This window comes from Pipistrellus hanaki, assembly GCF_964339955.1.
Source record: "Pipistrellus hanaki genome assembly, chromosome: 3".
Classification (NCBI taxonomy): Eukaryota; Metazoa; Chordata; class Mammalia; order Chiroptera; family Vespertilionidae; genus Pipistrellus; species Pipistrellus hanaki.
Window position 1 is genome coordinate 109204915 of NC_140505.1, and position 26732 is coordinate 109231646.

The 26732-nt window shown below is 38.4% G+C and overlaps 1 protein-coding gene across 5 annotated transcripts in view; it reads left to right on the forward strand.

Moving 5' to 3' along the window:
• The window catches only part of CEP83 (centrosomal protein 83), a 120590-nt gene that overhangs the window by 74567 nt on the left and 19291 nt on the right, over window positions 1-26732 (forward strand). For all 5 annotated transcript variants that reach the window (XM_084880329.1, XM_084880330.1, XM_084880332.1 and 2 more), the window contains 3 exons: window positions 5354-5468; window positions 6666-6810; window positions 6927-7076. In XM_084880329.1, coding sequence (XP_084736455.1) covers window positions 5354-5468; window positions 6666-6810; window positions 6927-7076 — 410 coding nt within the window. The remainder of the gene's footprint in view (window positions 1-5353; window positions 5469-6665; window positions 6811-6926; window positions 7077-26732) is intronic.

A 26732-nucleotide genomic window follows, 5' to 3' on the forward strand; every position in this document is an offset into this window, starting at 1 on the left:
GTCATTTTGAAGGTGGCAATGAAGTGCAAAGTTCGTGGACTTTGAATCAGATGAATTTACTTTTAAGTCCTGACTCATTCATCTCACTCACCACCTATGTGTTTTCTGGCTTGCTTAACTTTTAAGTGGGGATGATACCTGTCTCTTACAGGGTTTTTGTAATATTAAAGGGGCTATTGAACATAATAAATAATAGCTGGAGATAAAAAATGGTCATAGGAACAATTACATACTTTGTGATATCCTTAAATGAGAAAATGATGTGCATAACTTTGATACTATTGACTGATTTCATTCTTCCCTGTATCAATAACTGTGTGTATGACTTTAGGCAAGTTACTTAATATCATTGGGATCCATTTTCCTCATAGATGAAATGAGGCATTGTTCTAGCTGATCTGTAAGAATCCTGTAAGCCTACTAAGGTTCTGTAAGTTCTACTAGAAAATAAATAACTTGATTGCTTCCTGGTTAACCTTAAGCTAATTATTTCTGTAATCAGTAGATACATATTGAGTGCCTTCAATGATAAAATATGCAAAGAAATGGATGCAAAACACAAAGACATAAATTCAGGATACAGGGAGTTCTCTCATGATATAAATTATTTTCAATTTTATAAAAAGAACTAGTGAGTACTCAAAACACTGTTGTGGCCCTGAGTAGACGAACTGAACTGCTGGGATAACCTGAACCATAGATGGAGCATTAGGACACTGGATAAGTTGGCTTTTGCTGTGGCTTCTAACTCTTGGGAACCACCAGATACTTTCCTTGCAGCATATTTATGTGATTTCTCTGGCTTATTTGTGTCCTGACCCTGATTTTTCTTCTTTTTCTGTATGTAGTCTTCCTATTGCTCTTTTTCGAGTTATTGCTTAGATGATTTCTCCTATTCTGCCTATGGAAGAAGAGCATTTTAGTGTATTATTTCTCTGCATGTTAATACACAATGCTAAGCATTGCCTGTCTATTTTGTATACAAATAGCATATTAAAATCACCCTTTAACTTTAGACAAGCCAAGTTTTCATTTGAAATATTGTGTGTGAAAAGATTGCATTGGAAGAATAAATTTTAAAATAATATTTCAAACATGATTGTCAGTTTTCTTGGCAACTTGAAGTTTTCATTGACATTATTTTTCAATTCTAGTAAATGGTTTAAATTATAGTTTACAATGCAAAGGAACATCTGTGGTGTATTCAAATATGTGCTAGCTTTTTTAATGGAGTTATGTTAGTGTGTCTATCTCTTTATTTAAATAATATTACTAAAGCCCTGGCTCAGTTGAATGACCTAGGTCCCAGGTCAGGGCACATCCCAGGGATGCTTGCTTAATATTCAATAGGGGGTAGGCAGGATGTAGCAAATCTATGTTTCTTTCCCTCTCCCTCCCTCTCTCTCTCTCAAAAAAAAAAATCAATAAAAATATTACTGAACATAGTCTGAGAATGATGCTCTTAAAGGTATTTCACATTGTATGAGGTAAATTCTTCTAGTTACCTCACTAAGTGTTTACTCTTTAGAACTCATATAAATCAGACAGCTTTAAAGAAGTTTCCCACAAAGTTACCCTTATTAGTCAAGTTAGTGAGATCATACTATCTGAGACCTTTGAAAATAAGAATTTAAGAATACTATCTCTTTAGAATTTGTGTCAAGAGGTTCTCAAGTAATACATTTTCAACTATATTTCTATTTCTTGCTTCTATATTTTGTTTTCTAGCATGTCTCTGTGCGGATGTATAATTTAGCAGATTCTAAAACCTTTCAAAATGTCCATTATTGCCATTTTTCAGTTTCTTAAAGATTTTGTTTGTTTTTTTATTGAATTTTAGAGAAAGAGGAAAGGAGCGAGAAATAGAAACATCAGTGAGAGAGAAACATCACCATTCAAAGGCTGCCTCCTGTACCCTACCCCCCACTCCTCTGGCCAGGGATTGAGCCTGCAATCCAGGCATGTGCCCTGACTGGGAATTGAACCAGTGAACTGTAGGTGTATGGGTTGACACTCAACCAAGGAGCCATAATGGCTGGGTGTTTCTTAAAGTTTTGTTAGTAGTCCCAGGTAGTAATCTCTGGACACTCAACATTCTGTTGTGTCAAAAGCATAAATTTACAGTGAGCCATAATCTATTGTACATGGAAAATGTCCTGGGGGAAAAAACTAGAAAAATAAAAAACAGAGTATTTTGGCCCAGGCAGCTTTAGAAAACTGAATCTCTTGAAATTATAAGCAGCATTTTAATATTATACATTTTGTTAAAGATCCCTTGTTTTCTTAGGATTTTTGAGGCCTGATCACAAAGTTTAAGCACCAGGAATCTATAAGCAGAAAGGAATGTTATTATGACTCTTTGGGATTTGGTTCAGATTATTCAGAGAAAGAGCAACTGTCATATCTAGGCAATAAATACTTAAATACATTTTTCATTTTTATTATATAAAACATTTAAAAATACATTCCAGGAAGTTAATATTAGTATAAACATTATACTAATAATATTCATTATTTTAGGATTATACAAATACAGCACTAAAGAAAAACTTAAACTCATCTAGTTACATAGATAAATGAATTTGAGTGCAGAGGACAAGTACCTTGCTTGATCATGCACCACTAGTTTAATAAAAAAAAAGTAGACTGAAGACAGACTTCACTTGTTTGACTTCTTGTCCAGTGCCCTTTCAGTTTCAATAATAATTTATTTGATTTTTTTTTCTCATTTCAGTAAATCTCAGGGTGAAATAAATTAAGTATTTTATTTCATAGTTTTTGTTTAATTAAGATTCTATAATATAAGATGGCTTTATTTTTCATTTCATATTTGTGTCAGCTGCAGTGTAGTTTGTTAATGAGCTGCTGTCATTCTTAACCTTTTATAGTTAGCTTACAATTATATTTGTCAGAATGGGTTTTTACTGTGGTCCAAAATTTAAAGCACTTATAGTTTAAATTCTGTTTGTCCATGAAATTATAATGTAGTAAAATCCAGTCTATAGAAAGTTTCAGTATTTAAATAAATATAATTTCTTAGCTGCCGTCATGCACTTAAACATTGTTCAATGAGACTTCATAAAAAAAAGTTTAAAAAGACTTAAAAATGCAAAAACTGATGTCAGCACAAGGCATTTATTTTAGGTAGTATCATTAAAAAGTCTACAAGTTAATTTGGAGAGGAATACATCTTAATGTGATTAGCAGTACAGAGGCAGTATAGCTTTTCTATTTATTTCCTTTAAGTGGGGATTTTACAACAAACCATTCCTTTACATTGTTTTCAAGACCTTTCATAGACACCTCTATTTCTCATCCTTGCCCTCTTTGGCTCTAGGACCTCTTCCATTAAAAAAAAAAATCTTTATTGTTCAAAATATTACATATTTTCTCTCCACCCGTTCCCCCTTAGTAACCCTTCTCCTATCCACACCCATCCCATCCCTAGGCCTTTACCTTCCACTAATATTGTCTGTGTTCCTGGGTTATGAATATATGCATATAAATTCTTTGATTGATCTCTCCCTTCTGCCCCTTTCCCTCTGAGGATCCTCAGTCTGTTGCATGCTTCCATGTTTCTGGAACTCTGGATCTATTTTGTTTGTCAGTTTATTTTGTTCATAAGATTTCACATATAAGTGGGATCATGTGATACTTGTCTAGGACCTTTTCTTTATTTCTTTCTAACTGCCAACTCCTGTTTTTTAGATTATATTACACTTAAATAAATCATCCTTTACCCTCCTGTTCCCATCATCTCACATTTTATGTGTTTCACTTGTATATATTCATGGTTTTCTACTCTGATTTTATAGTTTTATATTTGAGTATAATATGTCTGAATGCAAGTTTATCTAACCTTTGTATCTGTATTGGTTCCATCCTCCTAATTTTAGAAGCACCTTATCAAAGGGAAAGGATGTGGAAAATGTTAGGTAGTGCAGATAATTGAAGAGAAAAAGCTTTCTTGATTGCTGCTCTATCCTCAGTTCTCAAAACAGTGCCTAACATGTAATAAATGCTCAGTAAATATTTATTAAAAGAATGAAAAAATACTATTTATGAACTAGAATTATTCAACTTGACAAAAGGGATGTCTCAGGAAAGATGAAAATTGGTATATGATTGCTATATAGGTTAATTAATGGAAAACATTGATAATTATTTATATTCACTGTGGCTTTAAAAGAATCAGATTTTGACAATAAAGGTTTAGATTTCTAAGTTTTATACTTGTTTGTCCCACTACCACCACAGTCACACATACGCATACATTATTTAGTCACCAAATTCAATTGATCCTTATTGCACCCCTCCTCCCTATTAATTCGTTGCCTCTTCATTGGTTTCTTTACCTTCATTATCTTAATCTAATACATTTGCAATTAGAGTTAATTTTCTGAAACAAAGTTAATTGTACACCTTTAATAGCTAAAAGAATACACAACTCTTTTTATGGTGTATAAAGTTTATTCCCTGCCACTCTAGCTATAACACTTTTGCTTGGCCAAAACTGGTTTGGCTCAGTGGATAGAGCTGAAAGGTCCCAGGTTCGATTCCTGTCCAGGGCATGTACCGTATTTTTCAGACCATAACACGCACCGGACCATAAGACGCACCAGTTTTTAGAGAAGGGAAATGAAGAAAAAAAGATTCTGAAACAAATAGTGTCCTAAAATATTTTATGTGCATTAAAACCCAACATCACAGTCATAAACACATGTAATCAACCCTGTAAAGTAAACAGCAGCATTTAGAACCATTTTAGAGCCGGGCAAGTACACAGAGACCACACAGAGCCGGGCAAGTAAAGAAACTTTTTTTTTACAGTATATGTGTAGGCTATATTTGGACCATAAGACGCAGGGACTTCCCCCCCCCCCACTTCTGGGGGGAAAAAAAGTGCGTCTTATGGTCCGAAAAATACGGTACCTTGGTTGCGGGCACATCCCCAGTAGGGGGTGTGCAAGAGGCAGCTGATGGATGATTCTCTCATTGATGTTTCTAACTCTCTATTCCTCTCTGTAAAAAATCAATAAAATATATTTTAAAAAAAACAAAAACACATTTGCTTGTTTTTCAAGCAAGCAGTGTGATCTTATACCTATGTAACCTTTTATATGCTGATCCTTATATCCTGAACACCTTCTTGTCACCAACATTCTTTTAAAAAGGATTCACTTGTATTAGGATAAAACCGTTTTCTTGTTGACAAGTGTTTTTCCAGGCACTGAAACAATTTCCCTGTTGAAGGTGATTACCACAGCATTTTCTCATTCCTGCTAAAGTGTCAGGGTAAGCAGTTAATGGCAAGAAAATGACCATAGTAATTTTAATTTCTAATTATCAACAGGTAAAGGAAATTAAACATTCAAATAAACTAGAAATAACAGACATCAAACTGGAAGCAGCAAGAGCTAAGAGTGATTTAGAAAGAGAAAGAAATAAAATTCAAAGTGAATTGGATGGTAATATATAATTTTCCATTCTTTTTATTTTCACATCTAAACTAAAATTATTAAAATAGGTCACACGGAATTTTTATTTTCAGATTTTCAGTTTAATTGACTTTTAATGTTAGAGCATATATGGATTATTTTTGTTGAATGTTCATTTTGTGATCTAACTTTTAAAAATAATGTTTATGTTATTATTACTTGATTAATACATAAGTGAAATTTTGCAATGTGAATTTTATACTTTCTGAGTTTATAATTTTAAATCTATTTAGTTTATCATGTGTTTATTAGTTGCAGGTCCAACTTTTACCTTTAAAAATATTTTTATGTAGACCCTAGTAGTGATTGAGCCTCATTCAGCCTAAACTTATTTTTAAGCTCCAGTTTACTGTTTAGAATGTCTTTCTCATCAGGATTCCTCAGAAATTATATGATTTCTGACTCTTCTTAAGTACTTAAATAAGCTGCCTTTGGCCTGTAACTATCCTTGAGTTGATCTTCAGTTGAACTGGCCTCTGTAGTTTTAGATAGAACTTACAATGAATGATTGTCTTCATTATTAATTTCTACTTGATATTGATACATGAACTTACATAGTTAGGGAGTAAATTTTCTTAGTAACTTATCAGTTTTGCATTCTTTTTTTTACTTTGAGTTACAAACAAATTTTAGTTATTTTATAATCTGCAAAATACTTGTCATCTCATTACAAGGAAGATTTGTAAATTCATTTGACAAAATTGAAGGTTTCCAATTTATAATTCTACTATAAATCTAACAACTCTGATAGAAGGATAGATTTTGAAGAATTCTGCGATTTTATTCAGGCTGCTTCCTGCTAGCTTGATGATGATGTACTTTGTGAGTCTTAGGTTACAGAACCTTTGTAGGGGTGAAGGAGTAGGTACTTAAACCTCTTTGGCTATCAGCCAAGTTGATATCCCTAGCTTTAAAGATTCAAATGAATAAATGTATATAATGCTTTATTAACCTTTTATGTGTGTATGCTAAATAAACTAATGACTGAAAAATTAACTTTGAGTTTTAGTTTGTTTCATTCTTAAGAAAGTTTATCAATGTAACGATCTTTCAAGAGTGACTTGCTTTCTATATACTCTTCTAATTGTTAACAATGTTTGCTATTAAATGTGATTTTTCATCTTAATAAGATTGAGTATAGCATATTTTTCTCCTTAAAAATACTAGGATTACAGTCAGATAATGAAATTCTCAAGTCGGCTGTTGAACACCACAAAGTGCTCTTAGCAGAAAAGGATCGTGAATTAATACGTAAAGTACAAGCTGCCAAGGAAGAAGGTTATCAAAAACTTGTGGTATTACAAGATGAAAAGTAAGTACATAATTACCTTTTTTTTTTTTTGCGTTAAATATTGCAAATGAACACATTTTGCTGTCATATTATTCTTATTATAGTTCTTGTAACATAATTATCATCTGTTGTTTTAGGCTTGAACTTGAGAACAGATTAGTGGATTTAGAGAAAATGAAAGTGGAATATGATGTCTGGAGGCAGTCTGAAAAAGATCAGTGTGATGAGAAATTGCGGGCTTCACAGATGGCAGAAGAGTCGGCAAGAAGAGAACTTCAAAGTATTAGGTTATATATATGTATATATATATTTTAAATTTTTTATTTTAAAATAATTTCAGAGCTAACAAAACATTATAAATGTGGCACAAATAATTCCCATATAATCTTCATGCAGATCTCCAAATATTAACATCTTGCATAACAATATTACAATAATTAAAGCTACCAAGTTAACAATATAGTTATGAAATCAAATGAACATTATTGTTATCAAAGCTCAAGGCTTCAGATTTTACCAATTATCCACAGATATCTTTTTTCTGATCCAAGATCCAACCTAGAATCACACATTGTCTTTATTTAGTCTCCTTTAATCTTGAACATGAACACTTTTGTAGAGTGTTGGCCAGTTATTTTGTAGATTATCCCCCAGGTTGAGTTTGTCTTACATTCTAATTAATACATTTAATTCAATTCAAGTTATACATTTTTTAGCAAAAACCCACCAAAATCAAAGCCACATGTCCTTGGTGTATCATATGAAGAGCTATGTGATTGTCCCCTTACTGGTGATGTTAACTTGAATCGTTTAGTTAAAGTGGTATCTGCCAGATTTTTTCACTATAAAATGACTACTTTTTCTCTTTGTAATATGTAATCACTAGAGGCCCAGTGCACAGATTTGTGCACTGGTGGGGGGTGTGCACTAAGGGGATCAGCTTGCTGCAGGAGCACCACTCATCCCAGTCAGCCCAGTGGCTGTGGACCTGCCATCTGAGTGGCTACTCAATGAGGAAATTAGTCTGAGCTGGTATTTCAGGGTAATGTCTTGGGTAAAGGGGTGTTCTGTGTCCTGGAGGAACCTGGTGGAGAGCTTTGTACCCCCAAACCACTCAGTGAATGTCCTTGATGTGTGATGCCAGGTCAGTGACACCATTGGGGATGTTCAGGGCAGCTGTGTGCTAGGTGTTCCAGTGTTTCAGCCTCCTCAATTACCTGAGGTTGACACTCTTGGTGTACCCCTTTGTGTGCTGTGTGCACAATCTTGTTGTAGTTAAACCTTGATTGCTGTTGGTATCACTGGGAGGAATTGACCTTCAGGCCAATTGGCCCTGAGGACCAGCTATGTCTACAGTGGGGGGACTGCTGTGCTGGAGACACCCTTATGGAGCCGGACTTGCTTCAGTGAGACTTTGGTGCTCACTGAGTCTGCCCCTTTAGTCTGTCTCTTATGGATGTGAAGAGTTGTTATCTGGTATGGTCTCATTCTAACCACTGTGTACACTGGATCTTGGATCTCCAAGGAGATGCAATATCAGCCACAGCCTGAGGACACCCAGCAAAAGCTACAGAGAGATCTGCAGATTCCTCCTCTTAGTTTAGGGTTTGGAGGTGCCAAGATGAAGTCCAGCTGCTATAGGGCCTTAGGTCTTCTTTTGGAAATTTTGGAGCTCTCTGATCCAGCTGCAGTTTGTACATTTTTAGGTTGCAAAAGGACAGGCCATTCATATGCTAAAGCGGCTTTTGTTGGCTGGAAGATTTTTTGATCACTGCTTCAATTTCTTTGGTAGTTATTGGCCTATTCAGGTCTTTTTATTCTTCTTGATTGGGTTTTGGGAGTTTGTATTTTTCTAAGAACGTGTCCATTACCTCTATGTTATCCATTTTGTTGAATAGAATTGTTCATAGTGTTTTTCCATAATGTTTGTATTTTTGTGGGATTGGTTGTTACTTCACCTCTTCATTTCTGATTTTGTGTATTTGGGTCCTCTCTCTTTGCTTCTTGGTGAACCTGGCTAGAAATTCATTAAACTAGTTTATCCTTTCAAAGAATCAGCTCTTGATCTTTTGTATTTATTTATTTATTGGTCACTATGTCATTTATCTCCTCTCTGATCCTTATTATTTCCTTCCTTCTGCTTAAGCTGGGCTTTTTTTGTTGCTCTCTAACTTTTTGAGTTGTAGGGTTAAATAATTTGTTACCATTGTCTCTTTTTTGAGGTAGGCTTGTAGAGCTATGCTTTTGCTATGTCTCATAGATTTTAGATTGTTGTGCTTTCATTGTCATTTGTTTCCAGGATGTTTTTTATTTCTTCTTTGACCTCTTTGGTAACCCAGTAATTGTTTAATAGCATGTGATTTAGCCTCCAGATGTTTGATTTTTTTTTTTTTTACAGATGTTTGATTTTTTAAAAATTGTTTTCATTGTAGTTGATTTCTAGTTTTATGCCATTATGATCTGAGAAGATGCTTGATATGATTTCTCTCTTCTTGAATTTGAAGAGATTTTGCCTGTGTCCCAATATGTGGTCTATTTTTGAAAATGACCCATGTTCACCTGAGAAGAATGTATATTTTGTAGCCTTGGTATTTAATGTTCTGAAGATGTCAGTTAATTCCATCTGATGTAGTGAGTCATTTAGGATTGATGTTTTTTTCACTGATTTTTTGTTTAGATGATTTGTTCAGTGGTGTTGGTCAGGTACTAAAGTCTCCTATGACTGCATTACTATCAACCTCTCCCTTGATATCCTCCAGAAAGTTTTTTATGTATTTGGGTGCTCCTGTATTGATTGCATATATATTTACCAGTTATTTCTTCTTGTGGAATTGCTCCCTTTAGTATTATGAAGTGGCCTTTCTTGTGTCTTGTTATGGCCTTTACTTTGAGGTCTAGTTTGTTAGGTATATGTATTGCTACTCCAGCTTTTTATTTTTTAATTTTTTTATTTTTTTATTTCCATTCGCCTGAAAAACTTTTTCCATCCCTTTACCATCACTCTGTGTGAGTCCTTTGTTCTGAAGTGGATTTCCTGTAGAGAGCAGATATATGGGTCATGTTTTTTTATTCATCCAGTTACCCTTTGTCTTTTGATTGGGGCATTTAATCCATTTACATTTAAAGTTATTATTGATAAGTAGTTGTTTGTCGCCATTTTTATTCTATACCTCTGTGTTCCTTCTTAGCTTCCTATTTCTTCTTTTTTACAGCAGATCCTTTAGCATTTCTTGCATTGCTGTTTTGGTGGTAATAAACTCCCTTAGTCCTTTTTTGTCTGTGAAGCTCCTGATTTCACCCTCAATTATAATTGACTGGAGTGGGGAATGTGTCCCTTAGCTCAGCCTGTACCCTGTCCAATCTGGGACATCCCTCTCACAATCCAGGACTACCAACTCCCAATCGCTCTCCTGCCTGCCTGCCTGCCTGCCTGCCTGATTGCCTCTAACCACTTGTGACTGCCAGCTTGATAACCCCCTAACTACTCTTCTGACAGCCTGATTGAGGCTTAACTGCTCCACTACCAGCCCAATTACCCCTAACTTCTTTCCCCTGCTGACCTGGTCACCACTAACTGCCATCACCTGCAGGCCTGGTCACCCCCAACTGCCCTCCTGTGCTGGCCATGACACTCCTAACTGCCCTCCCTTGCCAGCCTGGTTGTCCATAACTGCCCTCCCCTGCTGGCCCAATTGCCCCTACCTACCCTTCCCTGGGGACCTGGTTGCCTCTAACTGTCCTCCCTTGGAGGCCTGGTCCCCCCCAACTGCCCTCCCCTGCATGCCTGATGGCCCCCAACTGCCCTTCCTTTTACACCTGGTCCCGCCCAACTGTCCACCCCTGCTGGTCTGCTCACCCACAACTGCCCTTCCCCGCTGACCAACTTCTTGTGGCCATCTTTGACCACATGGAGGTGGCCATCTTGTTTGTTGGAGTGATTGTCAATTTGCATATTATCTCGTTATTATATAGGACAGCCTTGCTGGATAGAGTATTCTTGGTTTCAGACTCTTGCTTTGCTTGACTTTGTATAGTTCATTCCATTTCCTTCTGGCCTGACGTGTTTCTGTTACAAAATCAGTCAATAGTCTTATGGGAGATCCTTTGTAGGTAATTTTCTGTCTCTCTCTGTCATCCTTTAAGATTCTTACTTTGTCGTTGGTGTTTGCCAATTTAATTATAATGTCTTTGTGTTAGTCTTTTGGGTTTCATCTTTTTTGGGACTCTGAGTTTCTTGGACTTTTGTGTGTTTTTTCATCCCTGTATCAGGGAAGTTTTCTGTCATTATTTCTTCAAACAGGTTTTTCTATTCCTTGCTCACTTTCCTCTCCTGGCACTCTTATACTGCGGATGTTGTTTTGTTCCATGTTGTCCTATAATTCCCTTAGGCTCTCCTGTTTTTAAAGTGTTTTTTTGTTTTTTTTGTTTTGTTTTTTTCCCCCCTAGATGCTGCTCTGCTTGGGTATTTTTTTCTACCTTGCCTTGTAGCTCACTGATGCGGACCTCTGCTTCTTCTAGTCTACCATTGTTGCTTTCTGTTGAGTTCTTTATAGCAGTGATGTAATTTTTCATTTCTTCTTGGTTCTTACACATATTGTTGAATTTGTCTTTCATCCTTTTCGGCAACCTAATGACCATTGTCTAAATTCTTTCTCTGACAGGTTGCTTGCCTCCATTTTATTTCCTTTTCTGGTGATTCCTTTTTTTTTCTGTCTTTCTTTTTTGTATTCAGGCTGTCTTTGTCTCCCCATGGTCTTTCCTCTCAGAGTGTCTGGTTATGTAGCTCGCTCTCTCCTTCCTTTCTCTAGGTAATATCTGACCTTTCCATCTGTAGATTGCCTCACCAGCTGGGTTTAATTCGCCAATTCTGGGTGGGTGTTGTTCGATTCAGCTGTTCCTTCTTTCTGCTCTGTGAGAAGGCACAGGGCTCATCTGTGTATTTGGTGCTGCTTTGTCTCCCTGGACAGACTTTTTAGATGCCTGCAGTTGGGGAGGCTGGAGTGTCAGTTTTTGTGGGTTCATAGCTGAGGCAGCTGCTCCATAGGTGATGTCATTGTAGGGTCCCGAGAGGTAGCTGAGGTCTCCCCTTGTTGAAGATATGCTGGACTTCCAATCACAGCTGGCCTCCCCTTCAAGATGGCATGGTCTCTGCTGCCAAGCTTGCCGCTCTGGGAGAGATTTCAACAACAGTAGAGGCTGCCCAGCCAGGGGAATCTGGTCTACCAGTTCTCAACTGTCCTGTGGAATATAGCTCTCCCTCTCTCACAAATTCAGATACTCCCCACACGTGCACACACACTCTTTTTTTTTCCACACACTATCTTGCAGCCTGCTGTCCCATTTGCAGCCATCTTGGATCTCATTTATAGTATGTTTTAGTGTCTGGTTGGGTTATTCTATCTAGTTTTTCTTTTTATAGTAGTTTATTGACTAATCTTTTTTTTCCCCCATATAAACTTTAATATCCATAAAATAGATGGTTGTTATTTTTATTGGGATTCCTTTAAATATTTCATCTAATCTTGGGAGAACTGACATCTTTATGATGTTTAATTGTCCTATCCAAGAACAAATTTATTTCAGTTAGTTGAAATTTATTGTTGTGTTCTTCAGAAGAGTTCTAAAACTTTGTGTAGTTTTGACACATTTCTTGTTTATTCCCAAATACTTAATCTTCTTTATTGCTTTTATAAATTTTTCCCCCCATTTTGTTCTCTAGCTTGTTACTGTTTGTTTATGAAGCCTATCAACTCTTCCTTGTTGATTTTATATCTTGCTAACTTACTCAAATCTTTTCTTGAGTTAGTTATATTAGAAATTACCTAGTATTTCTCAGGCATACTATCATATCACCTGCAGATACAGATGACTTCTTACCAATTATTATGCCTTTAACTGATTTATCTACTTGCATTGGCAAGCACCGGCAATATAGTATTAAATAGTTTTAGAGATAGTGTGCATACCTGGCTTGTTTCTGATCATAGTGGAAATGTCTCTCCTGTATTTTCATTAAGAATCTAGATTTAGGATTAAGGTATATATATATTTTATAATTTAAAGAGGTATCCCATCAATTTTTATTTCCTTGAGTTGTTTTTATTTTTTAAATCAGCCATAAAAAACTTTAAAATAATCAAAGATTTTTAGCATCTCTGCAGATAATTTTTTTTGTCCATTTGCTGTATTAACAGTTTTCCTAATCTTGAACCAACTATCATTTCTGGAACACAGTCCTCTTGATCTTTGTGTAAGTGGTAGTGTATTCTATTTGTTAATACTTTATATATTACTTACTCAGGGAGATCACTTAATAAGTTATATAAATGTCTAATCACTGTATTATATTCCTGAAACTAATATAATATTGACTGTCAACTGTAATTGAGGGAATAAAGCACATACACAAAATAAGAAATGACTGAGGGAAAGTAAGCACTGAAACAGTGAAATTAAAAAATAAACAACTATTTTGCGAACCTCTATGCAAATAAATTTGAAAACATAAATGAAAGGAATAACTTCTTAAGAAAATACAGGTTATCAAAACTATTCCCAACAGAGATAGGACACTTAAACAGGCTGATTTCTGTAGAGGAAACAGATAGTTATGAAAGAACTATCCAAGAAAAGGTACAGGCTTAGATGGAGAATTCTACCCAGACTTCAAAAACCAGTTAATTCCACTATCCCAGAGCATTGTAAAGCAAGGATACCGTCTTACTATTTTTTACGAGTAATGGTAACATTGGTATGTAACCTGATAAAGACATTACAAAACGAAATTATAGCACCATTTGTGGAAGTCTGTCTTTTCTCCCATTGAATCATTTTGGTAACTTTGTTTACTACATTTGTCTGTAAGTATGTGTCTGTTTCTGAACTCTGTTCTATTTCATTGATATGTATGTCTGTCTTGACACCAATATCATGCTGTTTTGACTACTCTAACTTTATGGTAAGTTTGATTACAGTAGTGCAAGTCCTCTACTGCTGCAGTCTTTTGCAGCAAGGGTTTAGGAATCTGGAGAAGGGGCTGTGATATAAATGATACCCTAGACAAGAAATATAAATTTGGAAGGCATGGGGAACCAGGCAGATCACTTCCCTCTAGTGGAGAAGCTCTCTGAATCTCCAGACCCATGGCTTTTTATTTATTACAATACACATTTTCCCTTTAGCAAAGCAAAAACACAAATCAAAGGTTAGGTTTGGTAAACAGTAAAATATCAGGATAGGGCAGTGGTCGGCAAACTGTGGCTCACAAGCCACATGCAGCTCTTTGGCCCCTTGAGTGTGGCTCTTCCACAAAATACCACATGTGGGCACGCATGTACAGTGCAATTGAAACTTCGTGATTCATGTGCAGAAGTCGGTTTTTGGCTCTCAAAAGAAATTTCAATCATTGTACTGTTGATATTTGGCTCTGTTGACTAATGAGTTTGCTGACCACTGTGTTAGGGGATCGCCCTGAGCCATTCAGCCACCATTGTCTCCACAGAACAATGGGTGCATAGCTTTTAGTCCTTGCTTCTGAAGGACTTGGGTAATTATGACATGCTGGTGTTAGCCTCCAGTACTCTACCTTGTTCTTTTTTTTGTCAGTGTTTTTTTTTGGCTCTTCTGGGTTCTTTGCCTCTCCATATAAATTTCTTGTCAGCTTGTCATCTTTTCAAAAAGGCTTAAAATTTTGATTGGGATTGCATTTGAATCTCTGCCTCAACTAAGGTGAGTTATCATCTCAACAATATTGGAATCTCTCAAGTTCATGATTGTGACATATCTCTATTTAGGTCATCTTTAATTTCTTTTATCAGTTTTATAGTTTTTATTGTATGTCATGCTTAGAAATAAAATGTGTTGCATTTTATTTCTAAGCATTTTAATGTGATTACTCCAGTTTTCTTAATGTTTCCATTTGCCTGATTTGTGTTCTGATTATTAGTCTTTCTGAATCAGTTTGTTTTTTTTAAATGTGTCTTTATATTTAGCATATAGTTGGGTCTTGCTTTGGGCCAGATTAGAGATCTTTTTATTTTAATGTGTGAGTTAAGTCCATTTACATGTAGGGAGCCCATACTCACTACAAAGACTTCCAGTCTAGAGCATGAGCAGTCTCTTGCTGGGATTTACAATTACTTTCCTATTTTTACCTACAGGTGCTTTAAAATTTGAGTATTTTCTCTCTTCCATTGTGAAGGATGTGGTTCTGTGTGGCTTTATTTATTCTCCTTGCTTTTCTGTATTGTTTTAAAAGAGATACGGTTAAAACAGAACTAAACATCTGTTATCTCCAGCCACCTAAAAGTCCCTCATATCTATTTTTTAAAATGTAAAAGCTTAATGACTTCCTAATTATGTAGATTAAAATTGAGAGATTTTTAAATCTTATGTTCATTAAGTTGTAAGTTATGTTTTGGGACAAGGTTTTTGACTCTTATTATTCAGAAAAGAATTACCTCTGGTAGAGATACATGTATTATTTACAAAGGTCAGTTTTATGAGCCATTAATTTAAATGTTAGCTTCTACCCTGTTTCCCTGAAAATAAGACAGTGTCTTATATTAATTTTTGCTCTCAAATATGTGCTAGGACTTATTTTCAGGGGATGTCTCATTTTTCCATGAAGAAGAATATGGTACACATTTATTATTACCTGCATACAGTACGGTAGTATGGTAGTTGTCAACACAAACCAGACAAACTGTGAATCCTATAGTATCAAGAATTTACTCATTTATTCAATGACAATCATGTCATCATCTTCTGGAACATCATCATAACAGTCCAATTCCTGAATTTCCTGGTGAATTTCTTGTGACTCCATTTCTTTCAGAATCAGTGGACCAAATCTCTCATGTTTAGCAATAGCACTGTCTTTAAATGATTACTTCTTGTCAAGGTAGCCTGCTTGCAGTGCATTTGCAATGCAACTGTCAGTGATTTTCTCCCATGAATTCTTCACCCAAGTCACAACTTCTTGTAGTTTAGGTTTCACAAAGTTTCCACGCTGATTTCTCTCCATTCTATTTTCAATGTAGTCATTAATTTCCATGCAAACTGTCTTTGAATGGCTTGTTTATTGCAATATCAAGAGTCTGGAGATAGGCCGTCATTCCTGCGGGAATCATTTTATCTGATCTATTTTTCTTTCGTGAAGAAATGTCTTCATGTCTTTAGCGCAGTGAGTGCTGGCTGCATCCCAGACTAGCAGACCTCTTTGGCTCCCTCGCATAACAAGCGGCAGCATTAAATCGACCCACTTCCTTATAACTGCTTGTGTGGCCCAGGCTTTTTCAGTTTCAAGAATAAAAACGCCCAAAACACGTTCAATCTTTTTTTTCCTTGCCCTTAGAAATGATTAAAGGTGGGATTTTAGTGCCATCCAGACGAATTGCCAAAATATAGGAAACACGTGCACTTTTGTAAGCAGTGGAGGGAATGTACACTAAGGAGTTCAATTGTTGTTTGAGATGATTGGCCCATAAACACTGCAGTTTCATCCATAGCAATCATGTTGGAAAGATTAATAACTTGAGTATCTTCCAACCTAAACAATGTTGTAGATCTTCTTAAAGACAGTTCATTTCACTGAAAAAAATTATCCAGCCAGTGTTGTGATGCTTTGAAGTATTCGGGGGGCTATGTCAAACTGTGGTGCCATTGCAAGGGCAAATTCTTGACTCTGAGCCCTATTCACAACCAAAGCCTTTGCTCTCCTGTCAGCAACCCATTCACAGATCAGGTCTTCCAGCTCGGAAAATAATGACCCACACTTGCGCTTTTTAGCATTTCCCTTGTCCACTTGCTCAATGAGGTTACCATACTCTGCTCTCCATTTTCGGACCAATCAGATACTCAACATCTCTTTGCAGAAAGCAGTAAGATTTTGGCCCCAAAAGTCTTCCATGATTCCTTTCTTGTACTCCACGGAGTAGCTTTTTTTTTTTTTTTTTTTTTTTTTGTGCTCATTTCTAGGGGTAAAAAAAAAGGAATTGGGGTATCAAGGTGGGGGGAGGGGGATCACTTAAAATGACACAGGGAGGATCAGAGGGGGGAATCAAAATGGCACAGGAGACTCAGAGGGGGGATTACAATTTTAGTAACCCCTTTTGATCCTCCCATGTCATTTTGAAGGCCCCCTCTGATCCTCCTGTGTCATTTTAAGTGATCCTCTCCCCCACCCCTGTGCTGCTGAACACCTTCACCAGACATCCCTCCTATCCCTTTATCAGACATTTACCCCCTGGGGCCTGTCTGTCTGGGGCCTGGATCTGAGCTGGAGCAGGGTCTGCCACTGACTGAGAACCTTCAGTCATCATGAGGGCGGCCGCGAGCATCAGGTAGTGTCACCAGAGACAGACTACCACCTTCGCCTCGTCATGTCCGCTCTAATCCTCCTGTTCTTCTACACGCATCAGTGAAAGTCTCCTCCTCTCTCCCACCCCTTGCTCACTGCTCACTCTGACCTCTGCTCTGCCTCCACACAGCAATGACATCAGGACTTCTCGTAATGTCAATGGTTGCTAGATGCCAGTGTGTGTGGGGGGCCTAGCGACCAGTTTACAGTAAATTAATTTTCATTCTAAGACAGAGCCTAGGGGGCAGGGGGGCCTTATTTTCGGGGGAGATGCCTTATATTTCACTCAGAAGGAAACCTGGAAGTAGGTCTTATTTTCGGAGGATGTTTTATTTTCGGGGAAACACGGTACAATTCTAGAATCACAAATTTGTCGTGGATTTTGAGAGCCAATCTTATTCTATCCTTTTAGCTGTGTACATTTTTCTAATTGTTCAGGTCAGATAAGTTGTTTTATCTCTCCCTGACAATCTCCAGAAAGGAAAGAAAGAGATCTCATTCTGATGTTTAATCCTATTTTCTGTTAGAATTTAAGTCTTTTTTTTGGTTTGGGCTTCTGTTGTCATAGTGATGAAATGTTCAGCATTCTTTCATTACTTGAAGACAATAAAGAACTTGACCCTTAGGTTTTTGTTTATTTGCTATATAAAACAGCTTTCATTCCTTTAGACATTCTTCTTCTTTCTTTTAATCCTTACCTGTGGATATGTTTATTTATTTATTTTTACTTTAAAAAAATATATTTTATTGATTTTTTACAGAGGAAGGGAGAAGATAGTAAGTTAGAAACATTGATGAGAGAGAAACATCGATCAGCTGCCTCCTGCACACCTCCTACTGGGGAATGTGCCTGCAACCAAGGTACATGACCTTGACTGGAATCAAATCTGGGACCTTCAGTCCGCAAGCTGATGCTCTATCCACTGAGCCAAACCAGTTTTGGTCCTTTAGACATTCTTTAATATGAATCATTTTCTATTCCATTAGTTACTTTGATAATTTTTCTTTGATTTTTCTTCAGTTTCTACAGATCATTTATAATATGTAATTGACCCCAACTTATTTTTAAAATAAGGGCATAGTATCCAACATAAAATGTAGTAGAAGAAACAGAAATTCACAAAATTTGAATGACTTTTAAAAGAAACGGTTTACAGATGGGTGTTTTTCCCATGACAGCTCTGATTTTCTGATTTATAAGGAACTACATCAACCAGGTCTATTTTTATCATTCATTAAAATAAACATAATTGTAGCTTGTCATATTTAGAATCTGTGATAGTCAGAAAGAAATTACCTGTAGAGGAAAGGTGTTGCTAAGGAAATGAAAGTCTAAATTATATAAAGCAAAAATATCCATTTATTTACAAACAACAAACATCCATGATAAGTAGGATTAATCCTCCTTTGGCAGATGCTATAAATTATTAATTACCATCCTAGTCAGTTTGATTCAGTGAATAGAACATTGGCCCTGGGAATGAAGGATCTCAGGTTTGATTTTGGTCAAGGTCACATACCTCAGTTGCAGGGTCGGTCCTTGGCTCCAGTCAGGGCCTTTGCAGGAGGCAACCAATCGATGTCTCTTATATTGATGTTTTTCTCTCTCTGTCTCTCCCCCTCTCTAAAAATAGTGGAAAATATCCTTGGATGAGGATTAACAACAAATACATACATACATACATACATACATACATACATACATATTAATTAAACTAGGGGCCCGGTGCCTGAAATTCATGCACCAGGGGGTAGGAGGGGGGTCTCTCAGTCGAGCCTGCCCCCCTCACATACTGGGAGCCCTCAGGGATGTCCTATAGTCTGGCCTCTCTTTGTGGGAGGCAACCGGGCTGATCAGGGGAAGGCACCAACCCCATCACTCCACTGCTGCAGCCACTCACTGCCAGTCACTGCAGCCACCAAGGTGTTTTCATCAACATGGACTCCAGTCCCTTCCCCATGAAAAAATGACAACTTTTTTTTAGCCATTTTCAAGATGTGTCTTTCATAGGATATGACATTTCTCTCTCTTTTTTTTTCTCACCTGAGGATATGTTTCCATTGATTTTTTTTAGAGAATGTGGAAGAGAGAGGGAAAGACGAGAGCAACATCAAAGTGAGAGGTACTCTTTGATTGGTTATTTCCTCCATGCGACCTGACCTGGGGGGAGCCTGCAACCTAGGTACATGTTCTTGATCAGAATGGGACCCAGACCCTGCTGTCTGCAGGCTGAGGCTCTATCCACTGAGCCAAACTGGCTAGGGCAGGATATGACATTTCTTAGCCCTCCAGCAGTGGGCCTTCATTTTTTTCTCCAGGAGTGTGGTGGAAAAACCCTAGATCACCTTTTTGGATTCTTATACCCAAGTTACTAAGAATATTACCTATGGCATACAGGGAGATTAGCCAATGAGTGATCAGAAAAAGTTTTTCCTCTGTAGTTCACACCGATCACTGACCACCTCTGATCTCCGGCTCTACTCCTGCCAAGGCCTAAAGCCTCGGAGCCTGGGCAGGGCCCTCCCAGCTTCCCCTAATTGCCAGCTCTGCTTCTGCCAAGGACCAAAGCCTGTGGCCAAAGCTTGGGGTCTGGGTAGGGGCCTCCCCAGCTCCCTCCGATTTCTAGCTCCACCCCAACTTTCCCAGATCACTGGCTCCACCCCTGCCAAGGCCTAATGCCTCAGGACCTAGGCAGGGGACCTCATCTCCCTCCAATCGCCAACTTTGCCCCAGCCCAGGATCCCCCTGGTTCAGGCCCTTCCCAGGTTGCTCAGGACCCATGCAGGGCCTACCTTGCAGTGACCTGAGTGCAGAGAAAATTCTCAGGACCCAGGCTGCTAGGTGCCTACATATGCAAATTAATCTCCATCTTTGTTGGGTCAATTTACATGGTTGACTATTTTCAGGTACTAGAGGCCCAGTGCATGAAATTTTTGCATGGGGTGGGGGTGGGGGGTGTCCCTCAGCGCGGCCTGTACCCTCTTCAATCTGGAACCACTTGAGGGATGTCCGAATGCCCTTTAAGGTCCCATCCCAGGGATCAGGCATAAACGGGCATTCAGACATCCCTCTCACAATCCAGGACTGCTGGCTCCCAATTGCTCGCCTGCCTGCCTGCCTTCCTGATTGCCCCTAACCGCTTCTTCCTGCCAGCCTGATCACCCCTAATCACTCCCCTGCCAGTTTGGTTGATGCCTATCTGCCCCCCTGCCAGCCTGTTTGCCCCTATCTGCCCTCCCCTGCAGTTCTGGCCCCCCACAACTGCCCTCTCCTGTAGGCCTGGTTTCCCCCCCCCCCCCCCCCCACCGTCCTAACTGCCTGCCCTGCCTCCCTCCAACTGTCATTTTCTGTAGGCCTGGTCCTCCTCCCCGCCCCCCCTCCCCCAACTCTCCTCCTCCCCTGCAGGCCTGGGTGCCCCACAACTTCCCTCCCCTGATGACCTGGTCTCCCCAACTGCCCTCCTCTGCTGGCCTGATCACTCACAACTGCCCTCCCCTGCAGGCCTGGTCTCCCCCAACTGCCCTCCTCTGCAGACCTGGTACCCCCCAACTGCCCTCCCCTGCTGGCCTGATCGCCCCAGTTGCCCTTCCCTGCTGGCCATCTTGTAGTGATCATCTTGTGTCCATATGGGAGTGGCCATCTTGTGTGTTGGAGTGATAGTCAATTTTCATATTATTCTTTTATTAGCTAGGATGATACCAGCTTCTTGTTTTCATTAAAGTGATTTCTTCATCACTAATCTGAATAATAAGTTATTATTCTAACAGTAGCCTGCATTTCACAAGGCTGCCCCACCTTACAATGAGTTTGTAAAATTTGTAACGTTACCTGTAAATTAAAGACATGTAAAAATGACAGGATTTAAAATAAGCTAATCTAGTCAATTTCTGGTTGATAGTAACCCAGCCCCAATTAACTGAAGCAAAAAAGGGGGCTTTATGAGCTGATTGAAACTGTAGAAAGGACAAGGATTATGCTGGTCTCATGGACACATAGGAACTCGGATATGGTCAGATGAGAGTGGCTTCTCTCCTGAGGTCGGAGGTCTTCCTTCTCATTTCTAACTTGTGTGTCTGCTTTCTCCTGATGCTTTCTCTGTGGGGGCAAGTCTATATTTTGATTTCAAAGAAGACAGAATTTTTACTTGATGAATCAAGTAAGAAACATTTAGAAAAGGATTTGGGTCTGGTTTACATACCTACCCCTGGGCTAGTAATACAATAGCAACATATAGCAAGTAATACAATAGCTATTTAAATCTAATTTTAAGTTAATTAAAAATTTAAGAAATTATTTACACTGGCCACATTTCAAATATGCAATGTATTGGGTGGTACACATTACAGAACATTTTCACTATTAAAGAAAGCTCAGCCTGGCTGTAGTGATTCAGTGGTTGAGCATTGACCTATGAACGAGGAGGTCACAGTTCAGTTCCTGGACAGGGCATATTTCTGGGTTTCAGACTCAATCCCTGATCACTTAGGAGGCAGCCAGTCAGTGATTCTCATCATTGATGTTTCTATTGAGAGGGCAGGGCGGGGCGAGGATGAGCTCCCGACTCCGCCCCGCAGGGCAGAGTTATCCCTAGCCCTCACCCAACCAATCAGGGTTAGCGGAGGCAGTGACATCACCACCAACCGGAGTAAAACCCCTGGACTGGGCGAAATTCTCTCTTCCGCCATGCTGCCGGCGTGAGTGGGAGGAGCCCATGCTAGCATGGAACAGGCTCTTTTGTTTATTGCATCGGACTCGGCTCCCTGGTGGTCCTTGGGGATCACGAAGTCTGGGCGTAACACTATATCTCTCTCCTTTCCTCTCTGAAATAAATAAAAATATATTTTTAAAAAAGAAAGAAAGCTCAGATCGCATGGTTGAACTGTAAACTCCTTAAGAATACAGATATATTTGCGACATTGGGCCCAGCATTTGTAGGAACTCAGTAAACATTTGTTGAACGTTAAAATAATGCATATCAGCTGCCTGCCACAGAAAACCTAGGCAATAATGAGCACAATTGGCTATCCTGTACTTTGCAGAGAACTTGGAAGGGCTCCATTTCACTGTTATTCCAAATGTTTCCATTTATAACTTTTCCACAGCTGTATTTTCTGTTGTATCTTGGCTGTCCAATCTACCTATTTCTACTTCTATTTTATCCAAAACTACTTTTGAAATGTAAAGTACTTGATCACATACTATCTCATTCCCCAGCTTACTCATCCTTCACCTTTTGACTACTCACACCACCAGCTCATTAAAGCTCTCCTCTTAATTTTTGCTGTAACCTCCGAAATCCCTGTTCCATTCCAATAATTTTTTTTACAATATACACATTTTTCTAAATACCCCCTACTGAAACCTGATTTTGTCCTGATGCATATTACCTGGCAACCTTTTTTTTTTTTTTTTTTTTTTTTTTTTTTTTGCTCACTGTAGGATATGCTTTCATTGTTTTCTAGACAGAGAAAAGGAAGGAGGGAGGGAGAGGGAGAGGGAGAGGGAGAGAGAGAGATTGTTTGCCTTCTCTATGTACCCTGACAGAATGAACATAAAAAACTAAGTATGTGCCCTGATTAGGAATCACACCCACAAACTTTTGGTGAATAGGTCGATACTCCAACCACCTGGCCAGGGCTTCCTTACTTTCTCCTGCAACTAAGGACCAAAAACGGGAATCAGTATTTCTGAACCCCCTGTTGTTAGACCGTTGACTAACTTTGGTTAAAATAGTTTTTCCTTTGATAGTTGTATCCATCTTACCCTATCTGACTTTCTGTCCATTTACAGACCTACAGGATATTCCCCAGCAGTCACTGAGGACCTTGTCTTCTGGCTCAGCCTTTTTCTATTTTCTATCCTTTGCTTTCATTCGTAGTACATCTGTATTGTTGACACATCCAGCACATTCACTTTATAGTCTATTTTATGTTCACTCTGGAATTCTGTTATTTAAATCCTCACCCAACAATATTTTTTCCATTGATCTTTAGAAAGAAAGTGGGAGGGAGGGAGGAAGGCTGAGAAAGAAACATCAACTGGTTGCCTCTCGCCTGTGCCCTGATGGGGTAGGATCAAACCTGCAACTGAGGTACCTGCCCATGATGGGAAGCAAATCCCTAGGTCCATGGGCCAATGCTCTAACCACTGAGCAACCAGCCAGGCTGAATTCTCTATCTTTATTCTACCTTACTAGCCCTAAACTTAGCCCATCATACCTTGTCATCCCTTAGAATTGATCACTTTAAAATCAATTTGTGTTTTATTATTTACTCTGTTCTCACTGAAGTTATTAAAACTGCTAGTTCTTGTACATTTGTGTTTTGTTTTGTTTTTTGTCTTCTAGTCTGTTAGGTTGGCTACCTTGTCTCTCAGTGGAAATTCTTTGTCCACTGTTTCACTGTGCTCTCATTTGTACCTGAGCAAAGATGTCTGGAGCTTTTCACTATCTGAGAACTTCTGTATTTTCGTCATTCTCTCTTCCCTTTCTGTTTTTGTGAAGATATCCTTATTCCCTTTGCTTCCAAAATACAGTATTCTATCCCACCCTCTTGATTTGCTCTGTCTTCCTTCATTCGTTGTCCCCTTTGCTTTAATTATTAACTTCTCTACCTCAGATTCTTATTTTGTCTTCAGGATCCATTTCAAGTTGCATTTTTCTTATGTAGCCTATATTGATCTAATGAGAAGTGTACTTTCTTCTGTACTTTGTATTTCTGTTATAAAAATTATTTTGTTGTCATTGTGAGTGGAAGGGAGAGAGAGATACAGAGAGAAACACTGATGTGAGAAAGACACATTGATTGGTTGCCTCCTGCATGTGTCTGGACCAGGGCCGGGGATTGAGCCTGCAACCGTGACTAGAATTGAACCCTGGACTCTTCAGTCTGCATGCTGATGCTCCATCCACTGAGCCAAACCTATTGGGGCTAAAGATTGTTGTATTTTGACTAATTATAACACACTTTGAATATTTAAATCTTCTAGTCAAGAAATACTATACTTTAGCCATAGCCGGTTTTGCTCAGTGGATAGAGCATTGGACTGCAGGCTAAAAAGTCCCAGGTTCCATTCTGGTCAAGGACACATGCCCTGGTAATGGACCCCATCCCCAGTAGGGGGAGTGCAGAAGGCAGCCAATCAATGATTCTCTTTCATCATTGATTTTTCTCTCCCTCTCCCTTCCTCTCTGAAATCAATAAAAATATTAAAAAAGGAAATACTGTACTATATTTCTAAATCTGTAGCATTGTGAGATAATACAATATATTTTGAACTCTTTCATTATTGTGATTTTTAGGTCATTGAACATATTTCTAAACCCTGATTATTTCTATTCAAGTTACTTTTCATTAAATTTCACTATCCCTTAGAATTCTAACTGTAATGATGTGAAGTTAAATCATGGACTAGTTTTCTCCTGTAATGGTTTATTAATAACAAGTGAGGATGTGGAGAAAAAGAAACTCTAGTACCCTTCTGGTGGGAATGCAGATTGGTGTAGCCACTGTGGAACAGTGTGGAATTACTCAAAAACTTAAAAATGGAACTACTGTTTGACACAGTGATCCCACTTATAGGAATTTATTCTAAGAAGTGTGAAAGACTCACCAAAAAGAATATTTGCACTCCTATGTTCATAGCAGTGCTATTTACAGTAGCTAAGATCTGGAACCAACCCAAGTGCCCACTAGTAGACAAACGGTTAAAACAGCTGTGGCACATTTATACCATGGAATACTATGCAGCTGTAAAAAAGAAGGATCTCTTACCCTTTGAGATAGCATGGAGGGACCTGGAGAGTATTATGCTGAGTGAAACAAGCTAGTCAGAGAAAGACAAATATCACATGATGTCACTTATAAGTGGAATCTATGGAATATAATAAATTGGTGAACAAAATAGATCCAGAGACATGGAGGCATGGAAAAGACTGACATATCTCAGAGGGGAGCTGGGTGGGGGAAGAGGGGGTGGAGTTAGGGGAGGAGATGGGAAAAGATTAACCAAAGAACTCATATACATATATGCATAACCAATGAACACAGAGAATAGTGTGGTGAAGGCCTGGGGTGGGGCAGGAGCTGTGAGGAGGGAGATGAAGGGAGGGGGGAAAAATAGGGGATATCTGTAATACTATCAACAATAAAAATTTAGAAATCTCTTATCAGTTGTAGATTATAACTCAGGACTGCTTCAGCAAAGCCAACTGAAGAAAACTTTGTGTATTATTTCTTGATAGGTACTTGTTTGTTGTAAATTTTATTCTTTACACCAATGTTCCTTCTTCGCCTCCTATTTTTTTTTATAGCTGACCCTTTAGCATTTCTTGCTTTGCTGGTTTGATGGTAATAAACTCCCTTAGTCCTTTTATTGTCTGTGAAACTTCTGATTTCACCCTCAAGTTTGATTGAGAGCCTTGCTGGGTACAGTATTCATGGATTCAGACCTTTCCTTTGCATGACTTTGTATAGTTCATTCCATTCCCTTCTGGCCTGAAATTGGTCGCTAATCTGATGGGGGATCCTTTGTAAGTCACTTTCTGTCTTCTCTCTGCCGTATTTAAGATTTTTACTTTTTTGTTGGTGTTTGCCAGTTTAATTTTAATGTGCCTTGGAGTCTGTCTTTTGGGGTACATTTTGTTTGGGACTCTGTGAGTTTCTTGGATTTGTGTGAGTTTTTTTCTTCCCTATATCAGGGAAATTTTCTGTCATTATTTCTTCAAACAAGTTTTCTATTCCTTGTTCAGTTTCCTGTCCTTCTGGCACTCCTATTATGCAGATGTTGTTTTGTTTCCTGAAGCGCCCAAGTTCCCTTAGGGTCTCCTCCTGTTTTTTTAATTTTTTTTTTCTAGATGCTGCTCTGCTTGGGTATTTTGTCCTCCCTTGTCTTCTAGCTCACTGATGTAGTATTCTGCCTCTTCTAGTCTACCTTTGATACTTCCTATTGACTTGTTTATTACAACAATGTCATTTTTCATTCTTCTTGGTTCTTCATTTCCTCTTGGTTCTTAGACATATTGTTGAATTTGTCTTCCAACCTTTTCAGCGACTCTATGACCATTTCTCTGAATTCTTTCTCTGACAGGTTGCTTGCCTCTATTTTGTTTACTCCATTTTCTGGTGATGCCTCCTTTTCTTTCATATGTGGGCTATTTCTTTGTCTCCCCATGATCTCTATTCTTTGGGTGTTTGGTTATGTAGCTTTCTCTCTCCTTTCCCTTAGGTGAAATCTGACCTTTCTGTGAGAAGGTGCAGAGCTTGTCTGAGTCCACTTATTCATGCTGTTTAATGTCCAGTTTCCCTCCACTTTTCATTAAACATAAATCTTACAAACTCTTGGAATATCTTCAACATCAATTTTTTTCACAGATCTTGGCAATTAATAGGTGGATGCAGGGGGCAGTGTGACACAGTGGTTCAGAGCTTGGACCATATCCTTACCCTGGGCCTCCTCTTCCTCATCCTTCTGGGCTGCAGCTCCTCTGGAGGAGTGAAGGGTTGCAACCCTGCCTCAGGTGCTCAGATTTTAAGACCTGCACCTGTGAGATGCGATCCAAGTTTTGGCATTGACTAGCAATGG